The following is a 21,278-nucleotide window of genomic DNA, read 5'->3' as shown; positions in this document are numbered from 1 at the left end:
AGATGATTCATCTAGATGAGCTATGTGGATGGACAAACAAACAATCACAAAAATCTGAATGGATCATTTGAATAGATCATACAAATGAATCATTTGGATGGAGATGGCAAATGGTGAAACAAACAGCCCCGATGTCTTCATCGCACAACAACACAAATTCATCATCATCCTACACTCAGTCTCCCCTCCCCGACGGCGGCGCCACCACCGGAGCAAACAACTTGAACCGTGAAGAGAGGGGATGAGGTCGACCCAATAACTCATCCGTTGCACCAAAACCCAGAAGCTGAAGTGATAGCGTTACGTGTAAGGACGTTCATGGAGACGCAGATTCAAGTGTTCAGTGTGCGGCAAAAGATTTAGAACAGAAGAGAATCGAAATCTTCACAGGAGTGAACACTACCTTCCATGGAGACGATTTTCAATCTGAGGAGAAGTGTGGAAATACTAGTAATGCTATATATATATAAGCTTAAAATTTATTATTAGGTCGGTTACAAATAAATTGTAAAACAACAAAAAAGAAAAACAGAGGGACCCAGCTTTGAAGTTTTCTAATATAATTTATTTTTAGTTATTTTAATAACAAAATTTTAATGTGACTATCTAATATATATTCTAGTAAAATTATAACATTTTAAGATATATTTTCATAGCATTTTTGAAAATAAAATGTCTAGCAAAGATATGTAAATATATTAATTCTGTTCAATTTGTGGGTCTTTGTTTTGAAAAATAAGAGTAAATATATATGTGTAAATATATTAGCATTTTCTTGTTTAACGGTCTTAGCATTTTTGATAATAAAATTTTATCAAAGATCGATATGTAAATATAATAATTATATCCAACTTGTGGATCTTTGTTTTAAAAAAATGAAATGAAATATATCTATGTAAATATTTGTAAAACAAAATATGCATTTATCTGACATAGAGAATAATTACGATCTAATTGTTTTTATCATCCTTATTTAATTTTGATGAAAATAATTGTTAAATCACAACTGATTTAAACTTTATTAAATACTAGAGGGGTGTCCGCGCTTCGCGCGGAATATTGTTTTATTATTGCTAAGAGCATGATTTTTTTTTTGGATAATGTAATTATGTTATCGTTTTTATTTGTTAAGATCATTATTTGATGTTTTTAGTTTGTTATGTAGTAGGTGATAAGTTAATATATTTTGCGTTTTTTTTTTTTTTGAATAATGTGTTGTTGTGTATATAGTACTTGTTAGTAGTCAAATGAGCCTCTAACGTAAACTAATATTGAATTTCAATAACTTTGCATCTACGCATTTGTTGATTCTAAGATTAACGGTTTCATCGTCAAAATTGTATTATATTTTTTTCATACTTTTGAAAATTATAATTTTTAAGATGTTTTTTGCCCTCTCCCCATATTTTAAACTTGAGCCCTCACCGTCTATGTATTTCGTTACAAATCTGGTGTGCGGTGCTTCTCACCATCACCGGAAAAAGACTCACATTTTTCTCTTGTTCTTCTTGTCTTCTTCACCTATGAGATTATATGGTATTTGTTGCAGAACGGGTTTATGAGTTTTCAGTTGTTCGGTTGCTTCCCACGGCATTGTAGGCTGTTCCAGTCAATATTGATTGCTCCTCTTCTTCCTTAGATTTCAGCTGATGTTAGGAACTGCATCTCCTTGGTTGGGTCAGAGTTTATTCGTCTTTGATTTTGTATTCCTCGTCGTTGGCTTACCGTCAATAGTCTCTGCTCGTTTTGGTTTTCAAGATCCAGTTTTTGGTGTTCTGACTTCTATGCTCTCTTTCATATATAGCTCGAGGACGGCTCCATAGTTTTCTGATTTCGCTCTGTCTCCCTTCCCTCTCTATTCTTGCATCTCTTTGCAGTTTTCATCGCATCTCTGGTAGCTCTCCCTTTCACCATGTTTGCCAGTCGAGATTTGGATAATGTTTTCGTTCGTGTATGCTATGTGGGCTTGGAAGGTTATTTCTGGTCTCAAGTTTAGTCTCTGATTTTTGGTGGTTGTCTTCCATTCTCCCTCTCTCAAGTTGCTTCTTTTCTTTCTATGTTTTCCTTGGTATATGTGTGCGGAGTTAGTCTCTTGGAGCTTTGGTCCCTTCTACCCAGAGCTTTGTGGTTTTTCAGTTGCATGCCGTATTGTATGTTCTATTTTAGTCTGTGAGGTGTTTCTTTCTTCTTAGCTACTGGTTGTGATTCCGGTGTTTTCGGCATATATTTTCCTGCTTTTTGGTGGCTTTGGCCTTTCGATTATTATTCTTCCTTTGGCCCGCTTTTTTAGTTTATGTGCTGGTTGTCTAGTTTCTTATTCTTAATTTGATTATCTTATGATACTAATATTGAAATTAATATAATTTGTAAATGAAATAATAAAAATTAGTAAAAATAATAAAATGATGAAAAGTCTTGCTATTTTTAGGTGTGAATAAATTAAATATTTAAAATATATTTATATTATTTTATTTATTTCTTGAATTTTAGAGACCAATAAGTGTGAGAAGGATTAGATAATACACAATTAGAAATTGATGGAGAAAATTGCAATAATTTAAAAGAAAAAGAATTTAAATACAAAAAAAAAACATGAGGACACATGTCAACAAACCCCCCTTCCACATGTCATAAGAAGGGAAAAAGCCAACTTTATATATAAAGATTCTTTTCTTTTTCGCTCGTTAAATCACAAGCCGTGCCTATGTGACTACTTCTAAAAAAAAGAAAAATGGTGGATGAGTAACTGAAAGCATACATTGATAGACTATCTCTACAACTTTGTGCTCTTGATTCATCCAGTGAGTGATTGTTAGAAGTAGTCACATAGGCACGGCTTGAGCAATCGTCTCCATTCTCTACTCAAGATACCTATATTTAGCTCCGCTTAAGACTTGCTGGTCACCTTGTAGCTTCATCACAGATGTCATTGGAGGGATTAGCGTGCTGCTGAGGAGCTTCTAAACTAAATCAGGACTCGAGTGTTGGACTGTAACCTCCTATCGAGCTTTGCAGCCTCTAGAGCCTTGAAGATTGTTCCTGCAGTCAGTCCTCATAGTCTCTCGGATAGAAAATTGAAAAGCATAAGTGACGATCGAACTACTTGACCATGAGGCCAACGTAACTAATGTCCCTGCTGTTACTTTTATGTTCATTGGAAATATCTGCACACACACAAAATCATGCAACTGTTACTTAGCTATGTAACTACTTGCGCTTCTTCTTATTCTCTGATAACTATTGAACACCTTGCTCTGCAGTTACCTGAAAGAGGGTAATAACATACATTTTAATTTAAGAACATTTGAAATGAGTCTATAACGCTTCTTACAGCTAATCAGGAAAAAATATGGCTGCTTAACTTCTTTTTTTTTATCAACTATGGTTGCTTAACTATACTCAACATGAAGCACAAAGAGAAACAAAGGTTGTGTAGAGGACAATCTAAGATAATAGAATTAAGAAGACCCAATACACCAACACACACATACAACAAAATAAAAAAGTGATCAGACTTTCAAATCTAACACTGACCAACAGGGTTTGCTATTCCAAAATCAGAGAATACATAGAATCAAAGTCGCATTGACAACATAATCATATCATTTGAAGAATACCTTTTGCGTTTGTTCCCGAAGACAGTGGAAGACGATGGATTGCTGTGCCAATTCCTCTTCTAATTGATGTACCAATTGTTTTTCATCTCGCCTTGTTGGTTACTGAAAGTGAAATGAAGAATTAGAAATAACACTAAATAACAGTGGATCAGACAAATATCAAAACAGAGTAACATAGTCGAGAGGAAAAGAGAGAGGGAGAGAGAGATAACTGATTAGTTAACCGTGGTTCCGCAAAACTTGACGAAATCATCGTCAATATATATACTTTTTAGAAAAGTCATACCTTTCAAATACAACCGTAGGTTAAAGAAACATACAATAACCTCATTGTTTCTATGCTTCAGCCCCTGTTTTTTTCCCAGATGCTTCTGCAATTGTTCCATAACGATGCTATTAGCGAGAATCTGTTGAACAACTCAAATACATATAAGTGTTGTTTGTTTGGTTGCCGCAGCTTTCTGCGGCTGCGGCTGCGGCTGAGTCTGCGGCTGTGGCTGCGTCTGTTCGTTTGGTTGTTGTTCGTTTTGCAGACGCAGTCGCAGCCGCAGCTTGTTGTTCGTTTTGAAGACGCAGGACATTGACGATGACGCAGACGCAGCCGCAAGAAATAGATTTAGTTATGTTCGTTTGGTCGCCGCAGACGCAATTTTAATTTGTTCATATTTTAGTTTTATGAATTTGTAAAATTGTATTTTAAGTAAATTATGTTATCGGCCGCATAATTTACGTCGCAGCCGCGGGTTTTATCGGCGTCAGCCGCAGGACGCGGCGTTCGGACGCAGCGTCAGACGCAGCTTCCTGCGTCAACCAAACGAACACGATTTTTTCAAAACATTGCCGCAGCCGCAGACGCAGGTAGCTGCGGCAACCAAACGAACAGCACTATAATTGCTCAAGACAAACAACTAAATGGCCAAACAACTAAATCAGATCATGTGCGATTTATAAAATATCTGGATTATAATGAACTGATAGATATAAATCTTACGCAAGAGAGGTTGCGACGGGATTCAGTGATCATCGCAAGAGGGAGGCGAGCCTTGACGGAGTAGGTTCAACAGGCCAGCCTTTAAATCGGAGGAGGATTGCGGAGAAACATTTTCTCTGGATTTTTTTTGAGAAGCTTATGATTGAGAGGATTGAATAGATGATTTTGAGATGGAATTAATTGGAAACCCAGAGCCCAGCACCCCAAAACACAAAGAAAGCCTATCACGTTTGCGTTTAAATGAAACGATGAGTTTCGTTCTCACGTGACACGTGTCGGTCTGAGAGAGCTCGACTTATCTATGTGGCAGATGAGGTGGGTTAATAAAGAGTGAAAGAACCTTTCTTTATAATAATACTAGGGGGGTGTCCGCGCTTCGCGCGGAATATTGTTTTATTGTTGTTAAAAGTATGATTTTTGGATAATGTAATTATGTGATCACTTTTATTTGTTAAGAATGTTATTTGGTATTTTTATTGTGTTATGTAGTAGTAATAGTGATATGTTAATATATTTTGTCTTTGTTTTTTTAATAATGTGTTTTGTCTGTATAGTATTTGTTAGCAGTGAACTGAGCCTCTAATATAAAAATATATTGAATTTCAATAACTTTGCATTTATGCATTTGTTGATTCTAAGATTTACGGTTTCAGCGTCAAAATTTTCTTTTATTTTTTTTTATATTTTTGAACATTATAACTTTCAAGATGTTTTCGTTTTTTTCCCATATTTTTACATTGAGCCTTCAACATCTATGTATTTTCTTTACGTTTCTGGTATGCGGTGTTTCTCATCATCACCAAAAAAGACTCACCTCATGCTCTTGTTCTTTATCGCCTTCTTCACCTTGAGATTTCTGGTATTTATTGTAGATCGGGTTTAGGAGTTCCCAGTTGTGCAGTTGTTTCTCGCATTATTTTAGGCTACTCCATGCAATATTGGATGCTCCTCTTCTTCCTTAGATTTTAGCTGATGTTAGGAACTGCATCTCTTTGGGTTGAGTCAGAGTTTAGTCGTCTTTGAAGTTGTTTTCCTCGTCGTTGGCTTACCATTGTTACTCCCCTCTCGTCTTGGTTTTCAAGATATGGTTTTTGGTGATCTGACTTCTATAGCTCGAGGACGGCTCCACGATTTGATGATTTCGTTTTGTCTACCCTTCCAGCTATGTTCTTTCATCTCGTTGCAGCTTTCAACCCTGCTTGCGTCTCTGTGACTCTCTCTCTTTCGCCATGTTTGCCACTCTAGGTTTGGATAGTGTTCCCCTCCGAGTATGCTCTGTAGATTTGGAAGATTGTTTCTGGTCTCAAGTCTGGACTCATGTTTCTCGGGGGTTGGCTTCATTTCTCCCTCACTCATGTTGTTCTCTTCTTCCCTTAGTATAAATGTGTGATATTAGACTCTTGGAGCTTTGGTCCCTTCTATCCAGAATTTTGTGGTTCTTCCCCGGCATAGGCGTCTTGTTTGTGCTTGTTTAGTTTGTGAGATGCTTCTTACCTCTTAGCTGGTGGTTGTGCTTATCGTTTGTTATGTATGTCTCTTCCTGCTTCGTGGTGATTTTGGCCTTCTGTTGATTATTCTTACTCTAACCCGCTTTCTTGGTTCTTTGCATTGGTCATTGATCACGCTCATTTGTGTTCGAGGGATTGCTTTATCTGAAGATTATATTTCTACATTTTACTGACTTTTGATTGTTCTGGCCAAGATACTCTATGATAAAGTGGGGTAAGTTAGTTTTCGTTCTTGATCGCCTTTGAGCTCTGGACCTTTATTGAGTTAGTGTTTCTTTGGCATTTTTTTTCTCTGGGATTATGGTGGTTTTATGTTTAAATTATGTGTTCTGCTTTAGTTTGGTTAATATTAAGATAAATATATAGTTGTAAATGAAATAATAGAAAATAGTAAAAAATAATAAAATAATGAAAGTTTATGTTATTTTTAGCTGCGAATAAATTAAATATTTAAAGTACATTTATATTTTTTACTTATTTCTTTATTCGTTTTGCAATTTTTTGAACAATAAAATAGATTAAAATATATTAGCAAAATTCAAATGATGATGGTTAGTGTGAGAAGGATTAGATAATGTATAATTAGAAAATAGTGAACCAAATTGCAATAATCTAAAAGAAGAATGATCTAAAGTGTAAAAAGACAAAAAGATGACACGTGGCAGCAAACCCCCTGCCACTTGTCGGAAGAAGGGAAAAAGTCTACTTTATATATAAAGATATATAGATAGATAGATAGATAGATAGATAATACATCGTGGAACTAAACTATAATTAATATATCATGGGTTGATCGGATTGGACATTAAAAAAATTATGACACAAAAACCTTATTTTTTTCACCGAACACATTCTTGAAAAAAATGAACAGTATTGTTTCCACAGTTGAATTATTTTGACATTTATCTTTCATATGGTTTTGAAAGGTTTCAAATTAACCATCGAATTGATACATGTCATGTCATGTTAATGTTTTTAGTTGTATGCTTAAGGAAAACTTACATTTTTTTTTAATTTAAAGTCGTTTTTGAAAATTCAAAATATAACATATAAGAAAAAATGTAACATATAAGAAAAATATAACATTTAAAGTTTCCTCATTTTTTATAATTTAAGGCCGTTTTAAAATTTTTTAAATATAACATATAAGGTTTCTTCATTTTTGTAATTTAAAGTCATTTAAAACAATTCAAAATATAACATATAAGAAAAAAAAAATCTTATATGGTTAATGTGATTGTTTATTTTTTCTAATGATATAAAAATTAAACAAAAACGAAAAAAGATGCAAAAATTGTTATTGAATTTTTATTATTCATAGTCATTAATTGTCATATATATGTTAATCATATTAGAAAAAATATATACTTCTTATATTTTGGGTTAATATAATGTTTTCTAATAATTGGATTTGGACCAACATTTTTTTCAATTGTTTTCTAAACTGTTATGTAAGCTAAATTGTAATCTTAATCAAGTGACTCCTAAGCATAATTTATTTTTAATTAGTACAAACTTAAGGTTACAACTTTTTAAAGATACTCGATTAATATATATATGGGATATGTACCGTTATTTCTCGATCGTATCACCCGAGTAAATGCTTGTTATACAAGGAAACGGCCCCAAAACCCTAGAACACTTGGAAGAACTAGACGATCAAGCATTATATAAAAAATAATCTAGATCGGAAGGTCAAACCACCTTTGACCCAACAGTTGCGTATGTATCATTTATGTCGTGTTTTAATCGATCAATATAGATGGAGAGATTAGGAACCTGATGATAAGTTGATAACTGTTGTCGAAGTTACCCTACATGAAATAACTAATAAGTATGCTTGTTTTTTACCAACGCCAAGGAACAGGAGGAGTGTTGGGCCTATTGTCTTCAATAATATAAGATTAGTGGTTGAATTTGCGTTATTCTTGCCCCGTTTCAAACACATAGGCCGAACTCAGATTCAGACACCGTACACAATCATAAATACGCCAGAACAGATAAACGCACCGAATCAAGAGCTAAAGTTTTTGATAAAATAAAACTCATGACATGGACTCAGATCATTACAGGACTCATTCCATATGTATTACCCTATCAATGTAATAATACAAATTCTTCTGAATGGTCCAAGAATCACTACCATCTAGATATTTAGCAGCAGCTACCCCTGTGAATCTGAGAAGGTGTAAAAGGTTCTTAGACCTTCTTCTTCTTCTTGTCCAGGTATGGATATTTCTGGTACAATGAGATACTACTGATCACGAGAGGAAGAGATACGAGACAATACGATGAAGGCGGTTTTCCTTCAAACGCAAACTGCAGCAGAGCGGTGACAAGTAATGCCGAGACAATCACAAATCCCTTTGGAATAAAAACAAAAACACATTGCACATAAGCTTCAGTTTTTGTTGAATAGTATTGAACTGTGTAAGAATGATTAGGAAGCTTCTTTGTTTTTTACCTTTCTTACACCACCAGCATGTGATGTAACTAGGCCAACGAGTATTCCACCGAGAGCATTGCTTATAACTGGGACCTGTAAGAACAATCACAGTGCATTAGAAACATTTAGCAATAAGAGTCTTACCATCGAGATGGAGAAAGCAGTTTACCAGGGTTAAAGCAGTCCAACCATGAAAGAAACCATGTCTTTTGATGGCTTCACCATCTGGAGATTTAAGGGTACTTGCTAACATGCAGAGGCTTCCAACAATAGACATTTCTACTGTCATTAAGTATGATGAATGCTTCTTGACCTGAGAAGCCCATTGACATAGAGAAGAGGCTAAACCCGAGAGCACAGAGGCTACCAAGACCGGGATGATTCCAGAAAACAGCACCTGTTCCGGATTAATGCCGCTTGAAGAAGTCTTGTTAGAGCCTTCACCAACACTTAGAAGGACTGCTGCCATGATCAATAAACACAAAGCTCCTATTTGTTGAACTGATTGCTTCTGCCTTAGTATGATGAATGTAAAGAATGCAGTGAAAAAGATTTTGGTCTGGTTGAGAATAGAAAAAGTCAAGGAGTCAAGACTCCTGTAGGAGATCTGAAGCAAACTGTTCTGAAGTGCATATATGGCTGCAGGAAGTCCAGATGCGGTCAAGGATCCCATCAACGTCCACTCTTTTGCTAACCCTTTCAAACTACCATCTCTTGCCATGAGAATCAGAGCACATACAACCTGAAAACAAAGGACATACAGCCGAAGCTTCAGAAACATCATTCCCCAACTGTCTAAATTTCAAGAGTTTAAATCACCTTAACAATCTCGCATGTCAAAACAGATGAAGTTACAATAACCTCCTTCCTGCAAAAAAAAAAAAAAAAACATCAATCAAAACCATGACAAGAGGCAATCCATTTTAACCGTACAAGAAGATACAACCAAAACGGACTAGTACAAGAAAGCAAAATGGGGTAGCTTAACAGTGATCATTCATCGTCTTTTTCTCACAGTAACAACCAGAATAACGACAAAACTTAGGTTTCCCGATTCAAAGTTTGAAACTTTAATAACTATTATGAACAAAAATTCGCAGATTGAATCGATCAGAGCATACAAACAGATTACCCCAGAAATCAAATTGCATAAAAAACTTGTAAAATCCAAACACAAAAAAAATCTCGCGTTTTCCAGAAACAAACACACCGAATAGGGCACTCAACTAATCACCAAGAAGAGAGATTTAGAGGGCATTAAGGTTGTACCCGATGCAGCGTTTGGAGATCAGAGGCTGTGCTCCGTACTGAAGCGTTAGCAGTAAGGAGTAAAACAAAACCTTAGGGCCCATCTTCGACGCACTCTTCGCTCCGTTAGACGCCGCCATTGAATCCAATAGATCGCCTTCTTCGCTGTTGGTGGAGAATGTGTGCCTGTGCTTTTGTAGAAACTCCCAACACTTTTCCTCTTTTCTAACTTTATACTTCTTCTTCTTCTCAGGAGATGATCTACCAACCCGGCGTCGTTTTGTTTGACTAGTAGTTAGTTATATTTAGTAAAAAACATTTTGCAAATCAGTCCATCAACTTTACTAAATCTAGCAAAAAGGAACAAACATCGATTATTTTCATCATATTTTGTATACTAGGATGACAAATCCAATTAAATAGAATGTGAAAACACTTATTATACAAATCAAATATATTAAATAATAAAATTTAATATTTAGATTTTTTGGTTTAGATGATGTAGATAGTGTATATATGGAGAGAAAAATAGCTAATTATAATATTTACAAAAAAAACCCACGAATAATTGAGACTGATTTTGTAAAACTCTTTGATGAATGAAAATCTGAGGCAATCGTTCAAAACGTGATTTGGAAATGTGAAAGGCCAAATACTGTATATGGCATAGCATGTGGTAATGTTTTTTTATAAGTTCTCCAACTTGGAAAATGATTTTTTCTGGATATATAGATTTTTTTTTCTTTCTACCAATCACAATAACGAGTCCAAAATAAAAGAAAACAAAAAGATTAGGGCTATAAAGTGAAATGTTAAAATCAACGGCTGCGATTGAAACTTGAAAGCCTCCCTATATAAATAAATACAAATCTTCTCCAATCCATTTGTTTATCAGAGAAGATCGTTCCTTTGCCCACATCACCACAATGTGTGGGATACTCGCAGTCCTTGGTTGCATCGATAACTCTCAAGCTAAACGTTCTCGTATCATCGAGCTCTCTCGCAGGTACTCTTCCCTCCCTTTCTCATTGAATAATGCATTGATAATGAAGCAATGCGACAATCGTTTTATGAATTCGTATTCCAAAGGGTTTCAACTTTTAATCATGGGCAATGTGTTTCTTTCAAAAAGATGTCATCTTTATGTTTTAACTATTGTTTGTGTATAGATTGAGGCATAGAGGTCCTGACTGGAGTGGACTCCATAGTCATGAAGATTGTTACCTTGCTCATGAGCGTTTAGCCATCATTGACCCAACTTCCGGAGACCAGCCTCTCTATAACCAAGACAAGACCGTCGTTGTCACTGTACTTTTCTCTTTCGATACCTTCTTTGTTGCTTTCTTCTCAATAACTATCATCTGAATACGGTAAAAATAAAAAAAAATGTGGTAATGATTTTCAGGTCAATGGAGAGATATACAACCACAAGATTCTGCGTGAGAAGCTGAAGTCTCATCAGTTCTGGACTGGTAGTGACTGTGAAGTCATTGCTCATCTTGTAAGTTAAAAGAGTCTGAATAGTTTAGTTAGTTGCTCTAAGCTTTCAATTGTAATTTTCTGAAAATCTCTGTTGTTTGCAGTATGAAGAACATGGAGAGGAGTTTATTGACATGTTGGATGGAATGTTTGCGTTTGTCCTTCTTGATACACGTGACAAGAGTTTTATAGCTGCAAGGGACGCTATTGGTGTCATCCCCTTATACATTGGATGGGGTGTTGATGGTATATATATTCCAAGTACTGTTTTAATCTTGTCTCATCAAGTAGTGTATAATGTTTAATTAGTAACTCTTCTTAATAGGTTCTGTATGGTTTGCTTCTGAGATGAAGGCACTTAGTGATGATTGTGAGCAGTTTATGGCTTTCCCTCCAGGCCACATCTATTCAAGTAAACAAGGTATTGTATTACTATTATTATTATACCATTAAATTAAATTTGAGGCATTTTTTACGCTTTGTAGTTTCATTTGAAAGTTGTGTTTACCTTGTAGGAGGGCTTAGGAGGTGGTACAATCCTCCATGGTACTCTGAGCTGGTTCCTTCAACCCCATATGATCCTTTAGTCCTCCGCAATGCTTTTGAACAGGTTATCCTCAAATGTTCAGTCCTTTTGCTGTAAAAGGTTTTTGAAGCATGAACGTGATATTTTTTTTGTAGGCTGTTATAAAGAGACTAATGACTGATGTGCCTTTCGGAGTTCTTCTCTCTGGAGGTTTAGACTCCTCCCTCGTTGCTTCAGTTGCATTACGCCATTTGGAAAAATCTGAAGCTGCTCAATGGGGTTCACAGTTGCATACATTTTGCATTGGTTTGAAGGTTTTAAACTTATCACCAGAGTTCTTTAAATGTTGTTTACCCCTTGGGAGATACTTACTATACATATATATATATATATATATATTCTGTTGTTGTCTTTCAGGGGTCGCCGGATCTTAAAGCTGGCAGAGAAGTTGCTAACTATCTTGGGACTCGCCACCACGAGTTTCAGTTTACAGTTCAGGACGGGATAGATGCGATAGAGGAAGTCATTTACCATATTGAGACATATGATGTGACTACCATAAGAGCTAGCACGCCAATGTTTCTCATGTCCAGAAAAATCAAATCTCTAGGTGTAAAGATGGTTCTTTCTGGGGAAGGCTCTGATGAGATTCTGGGAGGATACTTGTACTTCCACAAGGCGCCTAACAAGAAAGAGTTTCACGAAGAAACATGCCGAAAGGTCTCTCCTTTTCATTTTGCTGCTCTGCTTTATTCTAACACTGAATCTTGTTTGTCCTTTGCTTTTATTTAACAGATCAAAGCTCTTCACCAATATGATTGTTTGAGAGCTAACAAGTCAACATCTGCTTGGGGTGTTGAAGCTCGTGTGCCTTTCCTAGATAAAGAGTTTTTAAATGTGGCGATGAGTATTGATCCAGAGTGGAAGATGATCAAGCCTGATCTCGGGAGGATTGAGAAATGGGTGCTACGCAATGCCTTTGATGATGAAGAAAAGCCTTACCTGCCAAAGGTTTGCTCTGTCTTTTTTTCTTTCAATCACAGTGTTTATAGGTTCTAACACAAAGTTCCTCTCATCTTCTGGTGAATTACAGCACATTCTGTATAGACAGAAAGAACAGTTCAGTGATGGAGTTGGGTATAGCTGGATTGATGGTTTGAAAGATCATGCAAACAAACATGTGAGATATATATACTTCTTCACTTCTTTTTTTTTTTTGATAAAATGTTTGAAACTTTTTGACATACTTTCTTGGTTAAAAGGTCTCTGCCACTATGCTGTCAAACGCAAGCTTTGTCTTCCCAGACAACACACCCATGACAAAAGAAGCTTACTACTACAGAACCATTTTCGAAAAGTTCTTCCCTAAGGTAACTCTAATCAGTATGCTACAAACATTTAAAATGTTTGGTGTTGTTCATAATCTTTAGTCTTGTCTGTTTTATAGAGTGCTGCAAGAGCGACTGTGCCAGGAGGTCCAAGTATAGCTTGCAGTACAGCGAAGGCTATAGAATGGGATGCAACTTGGTCAAAGAATCTTGATCCTTCAGGACGTGCGGCTCTTGGAGTTCATGTTGCAGCTTATGAAGAAGATAAAGCTGCCAATGGTGCCCTAAGAAGTTAAGACGGATGACAAGAGAACGTTACAAGCATTCCCATGAATCCCCAGAGTTCCTTCAAATTTGATACACGTTGTCTGCATTTGTACCTAAGTTCTAGTTCTTGAGTCTTGTTTCAGACAACTCTTGGAAGATTTATATTTCAGATTTTGAATGTTATTTGATGAATCCATAATTGTTATTATCATTAAATAAGTTTTGAGTTCTGCTCCTCTGCAACTTCTTGTATTCGACTGGGTATCTAAGAGCATGTTTATTGTAGGTTTCTTAGGTTGGGTCTCTTAGCGTAATATAAGATACGGTCTGTTACCTTTTAACTAAAAAAACTAAGAAATGTCTCTTATATCTTTTATTTAAAAGCTAAGAGACCGTATCTTAGACCGTATCTTATATTACGCTAAAAGATCCAACCTTATGGACTTGCAATAAACATGCTCTAAGTGTATTTAATTATTAGGTATGTATCTTTACAACAAAAAGGACTCCGTGGCCCAATGGATAAGGCGCTGGTCTACGAAACCAGAGATTCTTGGTTCGATGGCCAGCGGATTCGCTGATTTTGTTTTTTTGGCCCTATTCTTCTAAGCTTTCAATTTGGGAGTAGACTTTTCAGACTTGTCTGTATTCTTTTTTAAAAAAAGACAGATAACCTAACCTTATTAGTTGTACATACCTCTATGGCATCTTAACTTTTTTTAAAAAAATATTATATTAACTTAATCAAATTTGAGTAGACGAAGTAACTGCTCCATTTCATACTTTAGCTTTATCGCCAACCACGTTAGCCATCCATCGTTTTCTTGTTTACATAAAATTCGAAGAAATGAAAATCTCGTTCCTTTCATGTATTTTTTTTTTTTTAAATATGAATCATCCGTTTATTCAATCTACATATTTGACTAACTTCTTGTTGACATAAAAATTTGAAGAAATGAAAATATCGTTTCTTTCATTTATTTTTAAAAATATATATCATTTGTTTCTTCGGAGTACATCTCTATAATATTATTTGAAAAGTCAGTTTTCTACATTTCGCGTTCATGTTAACTCTCATGGTGGTTGATTACGATGATATCAATCAAATATATCTAATTATCATTATTAAATATTTATTATATTTTTTCTTTTTTTATTTAGGTTTTCTTATTCTTTATTTTTTCAAAAACCAATATAATAAATAAAATTTATAAATTTTAAAAACGAAAATATCTTTTATATATATAGTGTAATTCATTATAAGGAAAGTTCACAAAATAATCTTGATTTTAAAGAAAAGAAATAATTTTTCATTTTAAAAGATAATCTTAAAAACATAATATATATATTTTACAAGTATTAAGCATTTTATTTAAATCAATCTATTTCTCAAATTATTACAAAATAATTTAATAACATAAATTAAGATATATTTAATGAATAAAATTTAATTTAATCTTTCTTTTTTATTTAAGTTTCCTTTTATATTTTTCAAATTAACATATATGATAAATAAAATATTAATAAAATTTAAAAAGAATATATTTTTTTATATATAATGTGATTTCATAAAAAGGAAAGTTTAGAAAAATAATATTGATATCAAAGTAAAGAAATAATATTCCTTTTTAAAATTTATCGGTTATGTTTTTATGTAACTTTGTACCTATCGTCATTTTATTTTTATAATTTTCTTTTTTTCCAAATTAACATATACTAAATAACTAAAAAATCAAAATATATTTGCACATCTAAGATGAACAACCAAACTAATAAAATGAATAGAAATAGTTATACTTTAATTTGACGGAATATATGTAACACAATATACCCACCAAATGAGTAATTAGACCAATTCAATTTTTTTATACAAAATCAAACATTAAATTAAAATAATATTTTATTTATAGTAATATTTTTATATAAATAAATTATAGAACGGCTCAACATATTACAAATAAATATGAAATTTTTAAATAATATTATAAATATATATATATATATTAACCAACTATTACAATTAAGTCTTTTGTATAACTTACTAGGGAAGTGTCCGCGCTTCGCGCAGAATATTGTTTTATTATTGCTAAGAGCATGATTTTATTTATATGTAATTATGTTGTCGTTTTTATTTGTTAAGAGCATTATTTGGTGTTTTTAGTGTGTTATGTAGCAGTAGGTGATATGTTAATATATTTTGTGTTTATTTTTTTGAATAATTTGTTGTTGTGTGTATAATACTTGTTAGTAGTGAAGTGAGCCTCTAATGTAAAAGAATGTTGAATTTCAATAACTTTGCATCTACGCATTTGTTGATTTTAAGATTAACGGTTTCAGCGTCAAAATTGTATTATATTTTTTCATATTTTTGAAAATTACAACTTTTAAGACGTTTTTGCCTTCTCTCCATATTTTGACCATGAGCCGTCACCGTCTATTATTTAGTTACCTTTCTCCTGTGCGGTGCTTCTCACCATCACCGGAAAAAGACTCACATCTTTCTCTTGTTCTTCCTTGTCTTCTTCACCTGTGAGATTATATGGTATTTGTTGTAGATCGGATTTATGAGTTTTCAGTTGTTTGGTTGATTCTCACGGCATTGTAGGTTGTTCCAGTCAATATTGACTGCTTCTCGTCTTCCTTAGATTTTAGCTGATGTTAGGAACTGCATCTCCTTGGTTGGATCAGAGTTTAATCGTCTTTGATGTTATATTCTTCGTCGTTGGCTTACCGTAAATAGTCTATGCTCGCTTGGTTTTCAAGATCTAGTTTTTAGTGTTTAAACTTCTATCATCTCTTTCTTAGCTCGACGACGGCTCCAGATTTCGTTTCATCTCTCTTTCCCTCTCTATTCTCGCATCTCTTTGCAGCTTTCATCACATCTCTAGTGGCTTTCTCTTTCACCATGTTTGCCACTCGAGGTTTGGATAGTGTTTTCTTTCATGTATGCTATGTGGGCTTGGAAAGTTATTCTGGTCTCAACTTTAGTCTCTAATTTCTCGGTGGTTGTCTTCCATTCTCTTTCCCTCAAGTTGTTTTTTTTCTTTCCTTGCTTCTCTTGGTATAAGTGTGCAGAGTTAGTCTCTTGGAACTTTGGTACGTTCTATTCAGAGCTTTGTGGTTTTTCACTTGCATAGCTGTCTTGTATGTTCTGGTTTAGTTCGTGAGGTGTTTCTTACCTTTTAGCTACTGGTTGTGATTCCAGTGCTTTAGACATATATTTTCCTGCTTCTTGGTGGCTTTGGCCTTTCGAATATTATTCTCCCTCTGGCCCGCTTTCTTGGTTATTTGCGTTGGTGCTCTAATTTCTTAATCTTAGTTTGATTATCTTATGATATTAATAGTGAAATAAATATATAATTTGTAAATGAAATAATAAAAATTAGTAAAAATAATACAACGGTAAAAGTTCATGCTATTTTTAGTTGTGAATAAATTAAATATTTAAAATACATTTATATTATTTTATTTATTTCTTGATTTTTAGGGACCAATAAATGTGAGAAGGATTAGATAGTACACAATTAAAAATTGATGGAGCAAATTGAAATAATCTAAAAGAAAAAATATTTAAAATACAAATAAAAACATGAGGACAGATGTCAACAAACCCCACTTTCACATGTCATAAGAAGAAAAAAAATTAACTTTATATATATAGATAGATATATATATATATATGCATAAGGTTTCAAAGGACTATCATTGTTATATTTATTTATGTAACTTTAAATCGTCAACACTTTAGTTTACTTTTATTATTTGATTCTCAAAACGACATATATTGAATTATACATAATCTTACTAAAATATGTTTATAAATCTAAGGCAAGAATCAAACTACGTCAAAATAACAAAATTAATCAAAATTTTAAGTTATACAACAAAAATATTATAGTTGAATCGAAAAGTAAATGTTATCTAATATATCCAAATAATAACCAAACAGCCAAATATATCCAAAATTGTACGTCTAATTAAAATAACATAATGTTATTTAAAACTATTCATATTGATTATAAAATAAATAACAGAATAATTAAACTAAAATATTAATAAATTTATTATAATATATTTATTTTATAATATTTATATTTGTGTATGAGCACGGAAAAATCACATAAAATTTAATTAAATTCCAATACTAACAACGCCATTAAGTAAACAATGGGACTCATCATCGTCCTCGCTTTCCACATCGTATCTCAGTATTTTTATGATATAATAAAAATAATTTAATTGAAAAACAGTTTGATTTTGGACTTATTCTGAATTGACCAAGTCCAAAGAACGTGTTCACATTCTGCTTATTCGCAAGTTTCTCCATCTCAGCGCACGTTTTACATCACATTTATTGACAATGTACCGATCAATTATTTACATTTATGCCTGTATACCATTAACTTTTCTCTTCGATATTGGATTGTAGCAAAAAAAAAAGAAGACTTGTGTTTCAAAAAAAAAAAAAGCAAAAAAGAAGACTTTTATATTATAAAAACTTAACTACAGCCTGGTTCTTTGACAAAAAAAAAAAAATACAGCCTGGTTTGAGAAAAAAAAACAATTGAAATACTGATTACTTGAATTAGTTTTATACATTTTCAATTATTACTAACCTTTAAATTAAACCCAAATTTAAAATTTAAAGTATACAAATATAAATGTCATAGAAAAAGCCATTTCCTCTTTTTTCTTCAAGACAGCTGTTAAATGATTTATTAGGACAATATATGTGTCCATATATTGAATTATTTTTAGATTTAATATTAAATGCATAGAGATTACTTTCTTTATATTCATAAAATAACTTTTGGGATTTCCCGTAACGTTATTTAAGTGAGAAAGACGTGCATCAACCTTCTTCATCTCATTACAACGAAAAAAACACAACTAACACAGAGAGATCTCAAAGTAAGTCCGATCCCAAAAACAACAATGGCGTCTCTCAAAGTCCCGAGCAATGTCCCTCTCCCCGAAGACGACGCCGAGCAACTCCACAAGGCTTTCTCAGGTCTCCTCTCCCTTTTGATCTACTACATTTTATTGTGATTATGGATGATTTTACTTGTGATCTCTTTTCTTCTTATACTGATCTGTTATGTTCTTCAGTCACTAGATCAGGATCTTATAATATACATTAATGATGATGAAAGTGTGTTTCTTTTTTTTTTTTTATAAAAGCAAAGCTTTTTTTCTTCTTACATTACACATAGATCCAAAAAGTCGACTACTTTGAAAGTGTGGTAAAAGGAGATAACTTTTATGTTCTTCCTAATAAGATGATTTGTGACTAAGCATTTAAAAAAAAAAAGTGTTGATTTTTGAATCGCAGGATGGGGTACGAACGAGAAGCTGATCATATCAATCCTAGCTCACAGGAACTCAGCACAACGCAGCTTGATCCGCAGCGTTTACGCCGCTACTTACAATGAGGATCTCCTCAAGGCCTTAGACAAAGAGCTCTCTAGTGACTTTGAGGTTTGTATCTTTCTTTAATGGTCTTCAAAAAAGACTCTGGACTCTTAGTACATAATATTTGTTTTTTTTTCTTTATCTTTGGTTGTAACAGAGAGCTGTGATGTTGTGGACGCTTGATCCAGCGGAGAGAGATGCTTATCTGGCCAAAGAATCCACCAAAATGTTCACCAAGAACAACTGGGTTCTCGTCGAGATCGCGTGCACAAGGTCTGCTGTTGAGCTTTTTAAGGTCAAGCAAGCTTACCAAGCTCGCTACAAGAAATCGCTCGAGGAAGATGTTGCTCAACACACTTCCGGTGACCTCCGCAAGCTATTGCTTCCTCTGGTTAGCACTTTCAGGTACGAAGGAGACGATGTGAACATGATGCTCGCAAGATCCGAAGCCAAGTTGCTTCACGAGAAGGTCTCTGAGAAAGCTTTCAACGATGATGACTTCATCAGAATCTTGACCACAAGAAGCAAAGCACAGCTCGGTGCTACTCTCAACCACTACAACAATGAGCATGGAAACTCCATCAACAAGGTAAAACTTCAACTACCCTTCAGTGCTGCCTGCTCGGATCGGTTCGGTTATTCTATTTTTTTGGATTTTTTATAAATTATAATTTATATATAAAAATTAAAAATAATTAATATTTTCATTATATTTTGAATGTTGAGAAAATTATAATTTATATATAAAAATTAAAAATAATTAATATTTTCATTATATTTTGAATGTTGGGGTACCTGTTCGTTTCTCGGTTTGGTTCTACTTTAGAAAAATAGGAACTGTTTGGGGGGTTTTGTAAATATCAATCTGCGTTTTCAGTTTTAGTTTTTTCGGTTCGATTCCGGTTTGGATTTTTGGTTCCATTCTGGTTCGGTTTTCGGTTTCGGACAATATGCCCATGGCTACTACCCTTATTATAACATCTTGTTCAAACAGCTGATTGATTATGCGTTGAATGATGTTACAGAACTTGAAGGAAGGTTCAGATGATGATTACCTGAAACTACTAAGAGCTGCAATCACGTGTTTGACGTACCCTGAGAAGCATTTTGAGAAGGTTCTGCGTCTAGCTATCAACAAAATGGGAACTGACGAGTGGGGACTAACCAGAGTCGTGACTACACGAACTGAAGTTGACATGGAACGCATCAAAGAGGAGTATCAGCGAAGGAACAGCGTTCCTTTGGACCGTGCCGTCGCTAAAGACACTTCTGGTGATTATGAGGACATGCTTGTTGCTCTTCTTGGACATGGGGATGTCTGAAACTGAAACTGATTCTATTTCCCTTTTTATTTTCATGGTTTGTTTTGAATAAAAAGTTGTGAAAACTGGTTCTGCAACTATCTATCAATGCTATTTGAGTTTGTTGATTTGAATCAATTCTCTTAAATACAATCTAGAGCACAAGCTAAAGCAAAAGCCTCGTAATCTAAGCAACTACAGCTTCCACAATCTCTACTACTACAACATGCACAAAGCTTCTCTTTCTTGTTGATCAACATCTTCTTCTCCATCTCCAAAGCTTGGACTTTCAAACCTATCTTCAACAAGACAGGGCTCCCATCTCCAAACACTGGGGTTTTTGATTCAATCATCACTACAAATCTCTCCATCTCCATGCCCCTAGACTCGAAAACCGATTCCCATGAGACCTCTCCTCTCCCTACAACCTCTGATCTCGATGACTTCCTCAGAAAAGAAGCTGTTTTCCTCCTCCTTAACTCGAAAAGGACTCTTTGTTGCTTTAACTCCTCGACTGCTTCTTCGTTACCTTGACACTCCAGACCAAAAGATTGATCCCATATGAGATTTTCTGATTTCTGACAGAGCTCTCTTGTGTTTACTTCTATCTTTCTGTTGTGTCCTGCAGAGAGATAGAATTTAACGAACAGAGTACTAGCTTGTGACTTGATCTCCACGTTTCTTGCTTCTATTACTCTCACTTGGCATTTTAGTGAGCTAAGTTTCTTCCCCATAACACCCATTTTTTCTTTCTTACAAAATTAAGAATAAAAGATGAAGTTTTGTTGATGGATATATATGTTGATGGAACAAAGACTCTTGTATTTATATAACCCTATGATGGAAGGTGATCATAATATTCTATTAGTTTATGTAGTGCATAACACATTACTTTTGTATTTCTTAGTGGTAGTTGTATGATTCGAGATCTTAGTAAGTGACTAAGTGGTCATAAGTTTATATCCATTGTAAAATTCCAAAGGACAACACTTTTGCCACTTACAATAGCTTTAAAGTATATAATAAACACTGGGGGTTATATAATACATGGGTGGATTAGATCATGACTTGGTGCATATCCTCGTTGCTCCAATAGAAATTAACCTTTGCGTTGTGTAATACTATGATCTTTTATAATATTATTGAAGTGAAACA

At 34.1% G+C, this 21,278-nt stretch overlaps 4 protein-coding genes across 4 annotated transcripts; 2 read left to right on the top strand and 2 right to left on the bottom strand.

Moving 5' to 3' along the window:
- Window positions 1-8,130: 8,130 nt before the first annotated feature.
- On the bottom strand, window positions 8,131-10,218 carry LOC106433518 (UDP-N-acetylglucosamine transporter ROCK1). The gene is made up of 5 exons (XM_013874341.3): window positions 9,832-10,218; window positions 9,382-9,430; window positions 8,732-9,304; window positions 8,581-8,655; window positions 8,131-8,480 (listed from the first exon to the last, which is right to left on the bottom strand). Exons 1-5 carry the CDS (start codon window positions 9,948-9,950, stop codon window positions 8,316-8,318), a joined length of 981 nt encoding a protein of 326 aa, XP_013729795.1. The 5' UTR covers window positions 9,951-10,218; the 3' UTR covers window positions 8,131-8,315.
- Window positions 10,219-10,597: 379 nt separating this feature from the next.
- LOC106433510 (asparagine synthetase [glutamine-hydrolyzing] 2) lies at window positions 10,598-13,645 on the top strand. Its single transcript, XM_013874330.3, has 12 exons — window positions 10,598-10,816; window positions 10,980-11,118; window positions 11,216-11,311; window positions 11,394-11,535; window positions 11,615-11,710; window positions 11,805-11,899; window positions 11,971-12,129; window positions 12,233-12,535; window positions 12,611-12,826; window positions 12,909-12,995; window positions 13,078-13,185; window positions 13,263-13,645. Exons 1-12 carry the CDS (start codon window positions 10,737-10,739, stop codon window positions 13,437-13,439), a joined length of 1,698 nt encoding a protein of 565 aa, XP_013729784.1. The 5' UTR covers window positions 10,598-10,736; the 3' UTR covers window positions 13,440-13,645.
- A 4,524-nt stretch (window positions 13,646-18,169) lies between these two features.
- Window positions 18,170-20,257, top strand: LOC106433515 (annexin D2). Its single transcript, XM_013874338.2, has 4 exons — window positions 18,170-18,421; window positions 18,743-18,888; window positions 18,980-19,411; window positions 19,848-20,257. The coding sequence occupies exons 1-4, from the start codon at window positions 18,346-18,348 to the stop codon at window positions 20,142-20,144; spliced, it is 951 nt and encodes a 316-aa protein (XP_013729792.1). The 5' UTR covers window positions 18,170-18,345; the 3' UTR covers window positions 20,145-20,257.
- Window positions 20,258-20,266: 9 nt separating this feature from the next.
- On the bottom strand, window positions 20,267-21,176 carry BNAC03G49280D. The gene has a single exon (XM_013874339.3). It carries the CDS (start codon window positions 20,864-20,866, stop codon window positions 20,267-20,269), a length of 600 nt encoding a protein of 199 aa, XP_013729793.1. The 5' UTR covers window positions 20,867-21,176.
- Window positions 21,177-21,278: the final 102 nt, after the last annotated feature.

This window comes from Brassica napus, chromosome C3 (assembly GCF_020379485.1).
Source record: "Brassica napus cultivar Da-Ae chromosome C3, Da-Ae, whole genome shotgun sequence".
Classification (NCBI taxonomy): domain Eukaryota; kingdom Viridiplantae; phylum Streptophyta; class Magnoliopsida; order Brassicales; family Brassicaceae; genus Brassica; species Brassica napus.
Note: the sequence above shows the minus strand (reverse complement) of the source record. Positions and strands in the feature narration are given on the sequence as shown.

Bases quoted from the DNA above. Each gene is read 5' to 3' on its own strand.
- LOC106433518 (XM_013874341.3), bottom strand. From the start codon at position 9,950: ATGGCGGCGTCTAACGGAGCGAAGAGTGCGTCGAAGATGGGCCCTAAG. The intron at 9,305-9,381 runs GTGATTTAAACT...CTTTGTTTTCAG, and splicing joins TGACATGCGAGATTGTTAAG to GTTGTATGTGCTCTGATTCT. The intron at 8,656-8,731 runs GTAAACTGCTTT...TTGTTCTTACAG, and splicing joins GTTGGACTGCTTTAACCCTG to GTCCCAGTTATAAGCAATGC.
- LOC106433510 (XM_013874330.3), top strand. From the start codon at position 10,737: ATGTGTGGGATACTCGCAGTCCTTGGTTGCATCGATAACTCTCAAGCT. The intron at 10,817-10,979 runs GTACTCTTCCCT...GTTTGTGTATAG, and splicing joins ATCATCGAGCTCTCTCGCAG to ATTGAGGCATAGAGGTCCTG. The intron at 13,186-13,262 runs GTAACTCTAATC...TCTGTTTTATAG, and splicing joins TCGAAAAGTTCTTCCCTAAG to AGTGCTGCAAGAGCGACTGT.
- LOC106433515 (XM_013874338.2), top strand. From the start codon at position 18,346: ATGGCGTCTCTCAAAGTCCCGAGCAATGTCCCTCTCCCCGAAGACGAC. The intron at 18,422-18,742 runs GTCTCCTCTCCC...TTTGAATCGCAG, and splicing joins ACTCCACAAGGCTTTCTCAG to GATGGGGTACGAACGAGAAG. The intron at 18,889-18,979 runs GTTTGTATCTTT...TGGTTGTAACAG, and splicing joins AGCTCTCTAGTGACTTTGAG to AGAGCTGTGATGTTGTGGAC.
- BNAC03G49280D (XM_013874339.3), bottom strand. From the start codon at position 20,866: ATGGGTGTTATGGGGAAGAAACTTAGCTCACTAAAATGCCAAGTGAGA.